Raw genomic sequence first — 15,342 nt, forward strand, 5'->3', positions numbered from 1 at the left:
GATATGTATGTAATGATGTATAATGTAACTAACCGGCCACTTTATTAGGTACATCTGTCCAACTGTTTAACGCAAATTTCTTATCAGCCAATTACATGACAGCAACTCTATGTATTTAGGCATACAGACATGGTCAAGACGAGTTCAAACAAAGCATCAAAATGGGGAAGAAAGGTGATTTTAAGTGACTTTGATCGTGGCATGGTGGTTGTTGCCAGACGTGCTTGTTTGAGTGTTTCAGAAACTGCTGATCTACTGGGATTTTCAAGCACAACCATATCTAGAGTTTACAGAGAATAATTCAAAAAATAGAAAAAATCCAGTGAGTGGCAGTTCTGTGTGCACAAAATGCCTTGTTGATTCTAGAGATTATGAGGAGAATGGCCAGAATGGTTCAAGCTGATAGAAAGGCAACAGTAACTCAAATAACCACTTTTTACAACCGAGGTATGCAGAAGAGAATCCCTGAATGCACAACACGTCCAACCTTGAGGCAGATGGGCTACAGCAGCAGAAGACCACATCGTGTGCTACTCCTGTCAGCTAAGAACAGGAAACTGAGGCTTTAATTCACACAGGCTCACCAAAATTGGACAATAGAATATTGGAAAAACCCTGCCTGGTCTGATGAGTCTCTATTTCTGCTGTGACATTCGGATGGTAGGATCAGAATTTGGAATCAGCAACATGAAAGCATGGATACATCCTGCTTTGTATCAACGATTCAGGCTGGTGGTGTAATGGTGTAGGAGAAATTTTCTTGGCACACTTTGGGCCCATTAGTACCAATTGAGCATCGTGCCAACACCACAGCCTTCTTGATGATTGTAGCCAACCACGTTCATCTCTTTATGACCACAGTGTACCCATCTTCTGATGGCTACTTCCAGCAGGATAACGCGTCATAAAGCACAAATCATCTTAGACTGGTTTCTTGGACATGACAATAAGTTCACTCTACTCAAATGCCCTCCACAGTCACCAGATCTCAATCCAATAGAGCACCTTTGGGATGTGGTGGAATGGGAGTTTCGCATCATGAATGTGCAGCCGACAAACCTGCAGTAACTGTGTGATGCTATCATGTCAATAGGGGCCAAAATCTCTTTAATATTTTCAGCACCTTATTGAATCTATGCCACGAAGAATTAAGGCAGTTCTGAAGGCAAAGAGGGGTCCAACCCGGTTCTAGTAAGGCGTACCTAATAAAGTGGCTATTGTGAGTATCTATTATAGCTAAGAACAATATACTCTGTATATACAATATACTTTTTTATTTATCCGCATTGTTAAAATTGAATATTAAAGTAAGTAATAAAAAGGAAGCCATTGATGAAAATCACTGCGAATATTCCAATACAAACACTAATATTTCCAGACAATCATAAATGGCTTACATCAGTAATTGCAAAACTTCTCTGAATCGCCTAAATGTGGTTTTCATTAGAGCTGTTTAATAAAAAATAATCCCTGTTGTAATTCGACATGAAATCTAAAATAAAAAGGATCTCTTTTTGAAAAAGTCAATGATTTTCAACGTCTTTTAGGCTAATTCCAACTGATATGTTTATTTACCATTGGCGGCTTGCTTAATGCAATCTTCAGCCAAATGTCAAACAAAAGAAAAAAAAAAAAGAAGAGAGGGGTTTGCACATAATCAAGGCCTTTCACAATTACAGGGTATTCAAGTGCATGTGTTATATAATTTCTGGCACTTGTCTTGTTTTAAAGTTGTCCTGGCTATTAATCTCAGCTTCATTACCAGTCCGAGCATGCTTGTCTTAAGCCCAGTCATCCTGTGGAGGGTTTTAGACTTCATTAGCATGCTCCTCTACAAAAAGCCAAAAAAAAAAAAAACACTGCTGAAAAGAGGCCTAATGGTGCTTCTGCAGGCCATGAGGAAGACAACAGCCTGTTTTGAATTCGTCACTTATCTAAAGTGATTAGCAAAGACTGAAAAGGCTCAATGAATGGCTTAAAGGTTTGAACGGTTTCTGTGGCAATTTATAAAGACATATTGAAAGGTGGGCAGGGCTTACCTGAGGTTGTGGGCGGTCCCTTATTACAGCAGTGTTGAGCAGCTACACGGCCGTAGTGGTACCTGTATTTAGTCAGACAGAAACACAGCAGATATGCATTAGTGAGTGTTATGGCTACTGTATTGTTTGGGTAATCAGTTTATATGAAACTTTACATTTGTATTGTGTGATACTATTGTCAGGAAACACATCAGGAGCTCGATAAACATATTATAGCTGATTATGTTTATTGGCAGTTCTATATCATTTAAGGTAAAAAGCACCATGTTAGCATGCAACATCATTTCCGTAATTGAGTTTTGAACATTTAAACCTGCATTAACCTTTAACGACTCACATGCCCTTAATATGAATTAAATATAACAAGGGGATATATAACAAGGACTATCTAAGTTTGATTAATTGTGCAACCTTACCTATCGATGTCTCAGAGGTTACAGTTTGCTGGTTTACATGCCCATAAAGTTTTGAAAGCATTTGATTTTTAGAATGTATCAACTGCCAATTTCAGAGCAGTCATGTCCATAACGAAGATAAGTCACATCCGTAACAATAGTCTTTCCTCATTAATGCAAAAATGAAAAACTAAATAAAACAAATGATGTGTGTTCCATGCAGAGCCAACCCTTATCCTTTTGACTGTTACAATTAATTTTTTTTTTGGCATCTGCATTTTTATTCACAGAATTTCCACAAAGTATGTCAACTCACAAAAACTCACGCTTTTTTTTTTTTTTTTTGTCACGTCCGTAACGCATTAATGTGGCCGTTAATTTAAATATAAAAACACATGTATAGACTAATATTTTTTTGATGCCTGAACTCCATGGTTAAGGGGTAAGCAAAATATAAACAGATGTTTCAATATACTGGTGGTAACATATACATTCCCTGAATATATATTTTTCATTTTTTTTACTGCAAATGTCACATCTATAATGCTGGAATCAGCCACAAACAACTTTATATGTGCAGCTGTTATGTGCAAATTGGCATGTGAAGTATGTTGTTAAAAAAAAATAAGTGTATATAGTTACTTAGTTAAGAAGATCGTTGGAATTGTCACACATGGGTGAGTTTAGAGATAGTTCACCCAAAAGTTACAATTTTGTCAGCATTTACTCACCCTTATGTTTAAAACGTACACACACACACACACAAAAAATGATTCATTGGATTTACCAAAAAAATTAAGTTAACTGGTAGCAAACTTTTTATATGGGCTGAATTTAAACAAACAAATTAAATTTAGTAATGCTCAACTTGTTATTTAAATTTAGCCCATATAAATAGTTTGTAACCACTTATCTTGAAAAAAAAGGTTAATTGGATTTACTACATTTTTATTTAGAGTACTTGTTTCTTTCTTCTGTTGAACACGAAATAAGGTAGTCTGCTGGTTGCTGGGTCCCATTGACTTTCATGGTATTATATTTTTTCCTATCTCAGAGGTTCCCACAACCAGCATTTTTTAAAACAACTTCTGTTGTGCTCAACAGAAGGAAGACACTGATAAATGTTCAAAACCACATAAGGGAGCGTAAATGGTGAGGTACTTTTCATTTTTGGAGAAAAAAAAAACATTATTTAACCAATAGCCAACAAACTATTGTTGATTTTGTTTTGTGTTATTTTTGGACCCTTATTCATTCATTCATTTTCTTTTCAGCTTGGTCCCTTTATTAATCTGGGGTTGCCACAGCAAAACGAACAGCCAACTTATTCAGCATATGTTTTACGCAGCGGATGCCCTTCCAACCGCAACCCATCACTGGGAAAGGTAACCCTTATCTCTCATTTTACGAATCACCAAAGCTAAATATGTTCTTTAATGGGGAAACAAGTGTGATCTACCAGTATTTCTCAACCACGTTCCTGGAGGACCACCAGCTCTGCACATTTTCCATGTCTCCTTAACCAAACACACCTGATTCAGGTCATCAGCTCATTAGCACAGACGGAAAGACCTGTAATGGGTGTGACAGACAAAGGAGACATCCAAAACACGCAGTGTTGGTTGAGAAGCACTGCTCTATACTGTGAAGACATGATGCATCTAAACTTTTTTTTTTTTTTTTTTCATTTTTGGGATAACTACCACTTTAAAAGACTGAATAAATGGATGGATGAATTTTTCAGCAGCTATTTGAGTCTTTAGGGTCAAATAATCTCTCAGAAATTAATTAAATGTGCTTACTTGCTGTCAACAAATAATAACACTATCATGAAAACAGACATGCTGATTAAAGTCTTTGTAGAAAATGTAACATATTCAAGATTCTTTATTGAATTAAAAATGATTAAAACCCATGAAGCATTTATTTTAATTCCAAGACATTCAATGTCACTTTTAATCAGTTTAATGCATCCTTTCTAAAAAAAAAAATGATGTAACAAAAATAGAGATAGAATCATAGCTACATCGATGAAAAGATGATTTTTCTTTTATAACACTATCAAAATGTGGCCCTCTTTAAAAAAAAAGGCATCTTAAAAAGCCATCTACCATTTCCTGCAGTCATGCAAGTAGTGTACCTTAAAATGCTACCTACATAGGCAGTATGGAAAAAGGCAGTGTGTTTCCTATTCAGCTCTATGCCCTTTAAAATAGTGAAAACTCAACCTAGTAATTCAACATTACAGGTCAACTGCAAGGGCGCAGAGGCAATTGCACAATATCGTCCAAAATTCTGCCAGGAAGTAAATTACAAACCTAGAAAGACAAAGCCCTGGCACGAGCCCTTGGCGCAAGAGCAGCCATCCAGCAGCACCCTGGCATACGAGTATTAATTAGCCACCTAAGGGCATAGCTAGCAGTTGGCATAAAACAAAATTTGAGTGCTCCAAAGCGTCCTTAAACAGTCTCTTGTTACTTTACCTTCTCTTGAGGGATTCAAGAGGAGGAATGGACAGTCACGACGAAAAGCGGGGGCCACAAATTTGGCATGGCCACTAGCAGCCAAATGCTAAAGGATGCCGGGGTGTTTCATATTTTCTGCGGCAGAATCCAGGGAGAATGGAAACCGAGGCTGTTGTGATGGATAGCAGGGGTGGAATGAGTCACGTCAGCGTATGGCTATTTGATATCTCATACAAAGGGAATTTAAGGATTGGGCTCCTATAAAGTTCGGCTTTAGCTCAGCTCTGATGTTTTGAAAATGACAGTGAGTTTGCAAAGTCCTTCATAGAGGGTGATATATATGGTGAATTCACATATGAAGGTACACATGAAATATAATGCAAAATTGATTTTTATTTTTACACTTGAATGTCTGCCATATATACCTGTTTTACAGATCTTTTTCCCTTCATTCTTTTATGTATTGCACTATATTGATGACGCTTCAGAATCGATATCGCAATGTGCACATCCACAAGTCACATCACAAAGATATGCTATGTTGAGTCTGAATTATAGGTTAACTCTGAGCTACAGAATTGTATTTATTATTCACTCTATTTATAGAATTAATAAAAAAATGTATTCTTACTTACAACTTTTGTCCTGTTTCTAGTCCAAATATCTACATTTCAACGTGAAAACAAGATTATTTCACTGGCAGATATTTTAGCTTGTTGAGTGAAACACAATTTTTGTACTATTTTTTTTTTTTTGCATTGTGATTATTCCATTTCTGTACCTGAATACAGTTTGACACCCCAGAAAACCATTAAATAGAGCTATTCAAACTATATTGTAAAACTGTATTCATATTGGAATATTCATTGCAGAAAAATAAAATATTGCATACATACAAACTTACATACACATACATTAAAAATAACTGTCAATAGCAAAAAAAGCTTATAAGTAGTGATTAAATGTCTGTATAAAATGCAGTATGTCTTTCTTTTCAGTCTAACGCAATATGAAATGTGTATATGAAAATCCATCATAAGAAAAAAGAGCAGTTTTTTACTTTTATAAAATTTTAGGCTTCAGGATTTCTACAAGATAGTATATTTTTAAAACATTGCCAAAATTTGCATTGCCAATATAAATTTATAGCTCTATAGAGAAACTGAATAATTCCTCCCCTTACACTATTATCAGACGCTAAAGCTGCAAATGAAGTTAGTCACTTATTCACACTTACTATTTTAACATGGTGAATCAAACACACTGCACATGTGAAAAACATTGCGTTACTTTCAAATGAATCACACCACAGTGCACACACACAGTCTGCTCTGTTCTAGAGATAGAGATGGAAGCGCTGAATCATATGCACTGAATCATATGGAGAGTCGACTCAGACTACAAAACATATTAATAATTCCTTACATTTATATAGCGCTTTTCTGGGCACTCAAAGGACTTTACACAATGGAAGGAAATCTGCTCATCCTCCACCAGTGTGCAGCATCCACCTGGATGACACGATGGTAGCCATTTTGTGCCAGAATCCACACTCCAGCTGATGGGTGGGAAGTAGACAGTGATGAAGCCAATTATTATATGGGAATGGTTAGAAGACCATGACCTGAAGCCAGTGGGCAAATTTTGCCAGGATACCGGGGTGAAACCCCTACTCTTTTTCGAAGGACATCCTGGGACTTTTAACGACCGCAGAGAGTCAGGACCTCGGTTTAACATCTCATCCAAAAGACGGCGCTCACTGAGCAGTATAGAGTCACGGTCACTATACTGGGGCATTAGGACCCACACAGTGTTGGCTCATTCTAAAAAAAAAAAATAATTGGGATTGAGCCTTACTGATTCTTTATATTTGATACTGTAGCTCTGACTAAAATGCATCAATAAAACAAAGTTAAACTAACCACATACAGACTATGACCCTTAAAATGCTGTAAAATATAGCTTTTACCCGAGATGTGAATTTGAAATAAACAAATACAGAAAGAATACAGATCTTTCAAAAAAGGGGAGGAGCTGCTTAATATGTCCCCCCCTGTCTTATCGGCTTAATGTTTCAGGAAGCTCAGAATTCAATTAGAGTTCAGCTAGGTTATGAAGCTTTATTATGCATTTTTTAAGGGATAAAAGTGCTGATGACCGAATTATAATCAAACAAACTAAAATTAAAATCAAAAATAGTCTTGCATAGCTGTTTACATTTTCTAGATGTGCTGAAATGTTTAGAAAGGCAAATGATATAGCCTGCTCTGAGGAGCTATTTGTCTTGTTTTCTACAATGGCTCCAGTATGAGGGTCGGGTATGACTCTCTGAATGTGCTTCTTGACAAGACTCTCAAAATGCTTCATAAGAACCGGTGTGAGCCACTGCACTGAAGTCATTAAGACAAGAGACTGAGGCTTTCTTTCTATGATAGTGGTGGACTTGAAACAGTAGGGAACATTAAAATGTCAGTGGTTATGCTGCTAATACTTTTAAGCTTTAATAAGCACCATCAGTTCATTAAAGAAAAGATAAGCCCAACATCAGACGTACAGTAACTGTGAGGCATATCATAAACTGTCATTCATATTAATACCGCCAGTACTTTTTACATTTAAAAAGAGCTTTTGAAGTAGAAAAAAGCCAACTTCTCATCAAAACCACTCTATTTTTGAACTTCTGAACAGTTTTTAGGATAGCAGAGGTGCATTTAGTACTGAATCTGTCAAAACCAGTTGATGTTTCCTTCACAGTCAAAGTCCCAGTTGTGGTAAAAACACCCAAAGGTTTCTTGTTTTTAAATGAATAAATGATTTACATCAATAAGTAAATGCAGAAAACTAAAATCATTCTTTGTTCATATTCACCTCATGGTCACCACAGTTTCAGTCCAATCTGGCTGCTGGCTTTCCCAATCATCTACAGAAACCCAGTCGGAGCTCTGCAAGGCCAGTCTTGCCATAGCAAGTCGGTGTTTTGAAGCAACAAGACCCTGTTTACCATAACCATCACCGACAGGAGATATAATGCCACCCACCACACGGTACAGACCTGTGAGAATGACAAAGACAACATATCTGACCCAAACAGAGTCAAATACATCACAATGAGATGTGAATCAGTGCATCATAGCTCAGCTAGAATAAAGCATGCATAATATATATATAAGAAAAATCTAGAAAGAACATAAATTAATAAAAACTGATTAATTCATTTTTAACTGTTTAAAATTATTGAATAATTCAATGACTCAACTACAAACACTCAATTTGTTTTATCAAAATCCATGTGAACTGGAAGTTTCTGCAGACTTTTATTTCAGTATGATGATATATTTATGACTGACATATTAGTTAGGGGTTGGGGTTTTATTTTTGTGCTCTTCCATTCATCTTTTGTTCACAGCAAACAAACGGCTGGAGGGGCGTGACTGCATATTTCATTTAAGCCGTCAAACTGGCGTCATCAAGGAAAAACTGCTGTTCAAGAGCAGGAGCAAATGGTTAGTTCTTTAATTAAGATTACCAAAATTAATAGTTTTATTCAGTGGATTAACTTGCACAGATTAACTGTTCAAATTAAGACTAAGAATGTGCACGAGCAAAATAAACATTGTACATATGGATTTCGCACAGACTTTAAGCTCAAAGTATACTTCAGATATAAACAAAATTTTTATCTGCTTACACATGAACAAAGACTGACAATAATCAGTTTTTGTACTGAGTAATATGTAATATAGTAATATATACCAATATATTTCCCAATATTTAAACATGTTTACAAAATCATGTATCTGCTTTGTAATACCGGAAAAGACAAGTAAAACATGAAATACAAATCGGATCTGCGCATTGGTTATTTCACAGTGAACAATTGTAAAATAATCTATTTCTAATCTATAATTATTTAAAAAAAAATTGTCAAACTCCAGTCCTGAGTGATTTAATGACCAACATATTTTAACAGTTAAATTTTACAATTACAACCAACTGAATTAAATTAAAAAATATATATATATAAATTAACAATGATAAAGTAACTTTACTTACTTTACTTAAAGTCATTTGCTCTTTTCTGATCACTGCTGACAAACGTTTTTGCATCCAAACTATACATTTTTATCTCAGTACTTCTACAATCATTTGAATTTACATAATAAATAATGTATATGTGGTTGAAAAGACTATTCTTTATTTGAACGTTTTGCTATGATCCTTTTTACCAAAGGCTTAGCCCAAACCTAATTCTTACCCCTTCCCCTTACCCCTACCCTTCGTTTTGTGCATTCATGTGAAGGGGTTGGGGTGTCCCAATTCCTTTTAGCTTGAATGCATAGGGCTAAGGAGAAGAGCTAGATAGCCCTTGAAACTGAAATTTTTTCAGGATCCCACTCAAACCAAGAAGTGAGAAAATTTCAAGAGATGCACAAATTAGTTTTTTTTTTTCATTATTAAAATTTTTGACAACAAACAAGCTTATGTTTTAATACATTCATAACGGCGTTGGTGTTTTATCATCATGCTTTAAAATTTTTTTGAAAACCTTACTAAATTTTGCTATCTATAATCCATAATAACAACTCGTGTTTAGTAGTCCCACAAAATACTTTCACAACGTCACTCGAATACCCTGTCAAAAAAGTCCAGTGACTAGGAATGACCTTTTAACAGTGTCTGGTATAATTTATTTATTTAGGTTTTAATGCCATATCAACAGCATAGGCTATATTCATGGCAAAAACATATACTAACAAAAATACAATATACAATCATAAAATCAAATCAGTTTCTTAAACATACATTGTAAAAAACAACAAAAAATATACAAGTAGGAACAACACTAAAAACTGTCATATACTATCTTTTAGTTTGATTGAAGATAAATATTCTAAAAGTGCTCCAGAAGGCACCTTTTCAAACATTTCACTTTAAATATTTCCCGAATAAAAACATTCTCTGACATCATTTAAAAATACACATTCTATTAAAATGTGTTATCCTCAAAATATTCTCACTCAAGTCACAAATAGGTTTTACTTCCTCTTTCAATGACTATGCATGTGTAAGTCCTGAGTGTCCGATTCTGCATCTCGTATGTACAACCTGGTCATGTCAACTTTCAAAACAGAAAAATTATTTCTTTCATTTACAAATGGATTCACTTCATACAATTTGTTATTCCTACATTCATCCTATTCCATTTGTGTCTGGTATGTTCATGTTGTTTTCGTGTGTTTACATAGATGAATTAGACCACAGTGTAAATACACAGTACAGTTATGAGCTTATATATTGTTATGATAGCATGATATCTTTGCCTTCTGTGCTTTCCTGAAGCAAAATAAAAACAAAATACTGCAAATGAAATAACTACAGCAGTCGCATTCATCGATCTCAAATGAAGTACGAGCTCATGATGACATATGATGACGTGTGCAGGTGTTGTAGTGGTGTCCTATTTCTTAGGGGTACAATTTGAAGCCCTTCCCATTCACACTCAAGGGCCAAGGGGAAGGGGTAAAAATAGAAATGGGATTGTTCCTTAATAGACCCAGCTAAATCATAATTGTTATTAATAAATGATATCGTGTAGGTGTTTGAAACAGTATCCCGATTCAGCTCTAGCATGAACGCAATGCACTAGAGGCCTCTGAATTAAAGCATCTGTCACATGCATAAAATGTAAATAAGCAGCTTATTAAATAGACATTGATACATTGAAGTACAACAGCCCCAACAAAAGTTTCTAAGCCACTGCACACAAATTAACTCAAGCTTTATATGCACAGGCGGACTCTAATGAGTTGCTGAATGTTTTTGCCAAATAATGCTGTAATTCTGCAGAGTCAAGATGAATTCGCATCAGACTGCAATTGTGTTTTTTGAGTTTTGCAGCTTCTCATTTAGCTGCATGTGCAAGCAGTTACAAAACAGAATTCATCAATACAATTAATTTTTAAAAATCGGTTTTAATCTTTAATAAAAATGGCAACAAACCACAAACAAGTCTCCAGACGCTCTGGAGGTGATATAAAATGCAAGCTACTTCGACAAACTTGTTATGTTATTTCTGCAAGCAATTTTTGAGTACACTGCGTGCAGTAAATAAACACAAGCAAAAATGTCAGTGTGCCAGAATTCTGTCGAGGCTGACGCACAGATACACCATGTCTAGGCTGCCAGCTAGCGATGCAACACAACAAAATGTTCCAATTACAAACAGCAAAAGTTGAAATGCTAGGTTCATGGTGTTGCAGAAGTTACAGAGCTTTTATTTTTTTCCTGTTGATGCTTTAGGTGCAGCATGAGCTTATGCAAGTAATTTTTACAGTTGATCTAATGCAAAGTTAGATCCACCTTAAACTTTAGCATTTATATAGAGCCTTATACAATGGCTTTGCATATTAAAGATAACACATTCAGACCTACTTTCAGCCTAAAATATATCAATATTCAGTTAAATGACAAGAAAGATCACTTTAAAGAGTCAGGCCCTGAGGGGCAGAGGAAAAGAGGACAGATCTGGCCTGATAACAGATGATGGGCAATTTCAGGTAAATGAACAGGTGGCACAAACCCGTCTGGTGCATGTGGTCTCTGGCCAGCTCAAATAGCCGCATGTGCTGATGGGTAATGGGGTTGAAGGAGCCACAGGCCAGCAAAACTAGAGGAATACGGCCAGCCATTTTAGTGTGTCACACCATAGTACTCTGGATAACACTAGGATAGGGAGGGAAAAGACATTTGTTAATAATGTAAACAAAGCAATAGAGGCACAGAACAAAATATTGCAATCGATGCAACTTAATTTAGAATTAATGAGGGGTGAACGTAATGCCTTGCTAACTAAGTTAATTGTTATGCCTGTGCTCTCTCTTGAACTGAAGCCTGTGAATTATTGATTATTTCAACTGTACTGAGGTGAACAGATTTTGTGAATGTAGATTGTAAGAATGTCAAAATATCACTGCGGTTATTTAAGATGCTTTCAGATTAAAAATCCACAACAAAAAAGCAGTAGTTTAACAGTTTAACAGTAAGTCATAATTAAGTTAACTAAATTTTTTAAAAACCTTACAGAGCTAAATTAAATAGCATATTTGTATTTAGCCAGTTTTAAAAAGATTTTCAAATTGCATTTCATTTGAATTTTTACAGATTGTGAACAACGTAGATTGCAAACTTTTTTCCAGTTCCTACACAAAGAATTTGTTGCATTTGTACTTTTATGAAGTGTTTCTAAGTAGCCTTATTATTGATTTGTATTTTTTATTATTACTCTTTATTATTACTCTTTAATATTGATTTTATGTCTTTTTTACAACTGTAACTGTTTAAATTGTTAAGCTGATTCATTTTATATTCATATCAGTGTGCACTTTCATTGTAATTGTAAAACTTGGTTGTATACAAAAATCTCATAACCAGCAGTATGGGGCAAAAATACCAGGTCACTTGTAGTTCCTTAGCATGTACTGTACATGTCCTAGTTAAATGTGACCAGAGGGTTAGTCTTACTATACTAAAACAGCTGCTATGTACAGTATATTGAAGTGAAGTAGGCATGGGATGATAACTGTTTTCAAGGTACCCCGCAGTTTGGAAAAGTCAAGGTTTTAAAACTGTCAAATTTTTTTGCTATACTGTTCCTAAGGTGTGTGTAATAGTTTGTGTACATTTTTTTAGGACAACAATATCTCTATCAGAAAATATATCCAAAAATGCCGTTTTGAATTGTAAAGAAATCAATGTTTTTGAAACTAATGAAGACAGCAGAATTGATAGCCTGACATGTTGTTTACTGCTCTAAAATATTTTAAATGTCACTCAAAATAAAATATATTGTGTTCAATGTGGGAAAAGTTTTTGGTTTTTACCCAAACATTTAAAAAAAAGAATACATTTTAGAGCAGTAATCACAATACCATGAAACAGTGATATTTTTATTCAAGGTTATCATACTGTCGAATCTTATATCGGCCCATGACTATAACTCACGTAATAAAGTTATTTGCAATGCAAATGTAAAGAGTGTAAAAAAGAGTTTGTCCAAACATAACTGGGATTATTTAGGGTGATTTCAGTTTTTTTTTTTAAAGCAGTATTTTAATAAATTATTTTAAATAATTAAAAAATTATAATTAAAAATTAAAAACACGAGAGACTAAATAAAGTTTTAAAAACATCAAATTGCATTTAAAATTTTAATTTTTACAGACTGTGAACAACATACAATGTAAACTTACTTTTTTCCTTGACAAAGTAATTGTTGCATTTGTACTTTTATAAAGTGTTTCTAAGTAGCCTTATTATTTTAAATATATTAATTATCATTTTTTCAAGTGTAACTGTTAAAATTGTTTAGCTAAATAATTTTTAATTCATATCAGTGCTTACTTTAACTGTGACTGTAAAACTTTTAAGGTTGTGTACAAAAATCTCACAACCAGCAGTATGTGGCAAATACTACAATTTTCCTCATGAAATCAAATACATAGTCAGTGGTCACTTATAGTTCCTTACATGTCCTGATTAAATGTGACTAGAGGGTAACAGTTGTCACAATATGTACAGTATATTGAACATGTGAAGTAGGCATGGGACGATAACAGTTTTTAAGGTATACCACAGTTTGTAAAAGTCAAGGTTTTAAAAAAAAAAAAATTCTGCTATACCATTCCTATTGTATATGTACGATATTATTTTTTATGTTTTTTTTTTGTTTTGTTTTTTAGGAAAACAGTATCTCCAGCAGAAAAAATATCCAAAGATGCTGTTTTTAATGGTAAAGAATCTGTGTTTTTGAAACTACTGATTAAAGCAGAAGTCAATGATTCATTTGAATTATTCAGCCTGACATGTTTACTATTCCAAAATATTTTAATGTCTCTTAAAATAAAATATATTGCGTTCAAAGGGGGAAAAAGTTTTAGTTTTTTACCCAGACATTTAAAAAGAATATATTTTAGAACGGTAATCACAACACTGTAATCACAACACTTGAATTTTTATCCAAGGTTATCATACCATCAGAATCTCATACCAGCCCATGCCTATAAATAACTCACAAAAATTTAAAGATTGTGAAGAAACTATTTGTTTAAATATCACCGCGATTAGTTAGGATGATTTCAGATTTTTAAAAAACAACAACAAAAAAGCAGTATTTTAATAAATACATGTCATAATTAAAAATTAAATACTCAAGAGGCTAAATACAGTTTTAAAAACATTTTCAAATTGCATTTAATATTTTCATTTTTACAGAATGTGAACAACATACACTGTAAACTGTAAAAGTATTTGTTGCATTTGTACTTCTAAGAAGTGTTTCTAAATAGCCTTATTATTCCAAATATACAAATTTTAAGTCATTTTTGTAAGTGTAACTGTTAAAATTGTTTAGCTGATTAATTTTATACTCACATCAGTGTGCACTTTCATTGTGACTGTAAAACTTTTGAGGTTGTGTGCAAAACTCTTACAACCAGCAGTATGGGGCAAAAAAAACCTGGTCACTTATTTCCTTAGCATGTACTACTATACAAGTCCTGGTTAAATGTGACCAGAGGGTAACAGCTGTCACAATATGTACAGTATATTGAACATGTGAAGTACCTTAGGAATCCATCATTGCACACAGAAAATCTGTAGATTATGTAAATACAGCATACACTTAGATTAGGTGATAAATAGACAGTGTAAGCACTGGACTCTCAATATTCAATTTGTTTGCTTAGCCAAGCCAAAGTATACACTGGGACAAGTGCACATTACACATTTGGACAAGGCTCACTTTGTTGACAAAATTACCCTGTCTAAACTGTACACTATAAAAATACATTTATTATTTATTAAAGCAGGTAAACAGAGGGATGGATAGATTCAGAATGCCCATTGTGCATATTCCCAATAACACAAAAATGCGAAAGGATGTGAAACAGTAACATGTTTGTTTAACAATGCAGAGGTTATAAAATAAGGTATGAACATAAAATAGCACATTATCACCATGGAATGACCAGACTAGCGCATTTAAAACACGAATCAATTGAATCAATATAACGTTAATAGTATTAATATTGTAACTAATACGCTCTTATATTGAATGAATAGTTTATTCGTGCACCATGCTGTTTGCGTGTACTTCAATTGTAACATCATGTTAAAAAACTCAAGAAGAAATAAGAGCAGCCAAAAAAACAGTAAAATGAAGAGAACTTGACAGATGCCAACAAACTGAGATTGCAAGTTGTAATTTGGCATTTTTAAAACGCATATCCTAAACGTATGCCTCCAAAAGCTGTTTTAAATATACATTTAAACAAAAAAAGAACGAATACAAAGACAAACGTATTTACCTTATCAAAAATCTCCTCCAATTTTAGGAAAATGCTAAATGCTAACTTATATAGTTAGCCGTATGTTACACTATTAATG

The 15,342-nt window shown here is 34.2% G+C and overlaps 1 protein-coding gene across 8 annotated transcripts in view; it reads right to left on the bottom strand.

Annotated features, from left to right (window-relative positions):
• Positions 1-15,338, bottom strand: part of nmnat3 (nicotinamide nucleotide adenylyltransferase 3) — a 29,432-nt gene extending 14,094 nt beyond the window's left edge. For 3 of the 8 annotated variants that reach the window (XR_012393513.1, XR_012393514.1, XM_695734.9), the window contains exons 1-4: positions 15,264-15,338; positions 11,480-11,622; positions 7,768-7,951; positions 2,040-2,101 (exon numbers count right to left, since the gene is read on the bottom strand). Coding sequence is in view for 4 of the 8 variants with exons in the window: in XM_695734.9 (XP_700826.3) it covers positions 2,040-2,101; positions 7,768-7,951; positions 11,480-11,588 (355 nt within the window). In the remaining 4 variants the exon portion in view is untranslated. Of the gene's footprint in view, positions 1-2,039; positions 2,102-4,356; positions 6,723-7,767; positions 10,064-10,141; positions 11,623-15,263 lie in introns of those variants that run through there. The other 5 variants (XR_012393516.1, XR_012393515.1, XM_073928709.1 and 2 more) reach the window with 3 other exon arrangements.
• Positions 15,339-15,342: the final 4 nt, after the last annotated feature.

This window comes from Danio rerio, chromosome 2, assembly GCF_049306965.1.
Source record: "Danio rerio strain Tuebingen ecotype United States chromosome 2, GRCz12tu, whole genome shotgun sequence".
In the NCBI taxonomy this organism is placed as follows: Eukaryota; Metazoa; Chordata; class Actinopteri; order Cypriniformes; family Danionidae; genus Danio; species Danio rerio.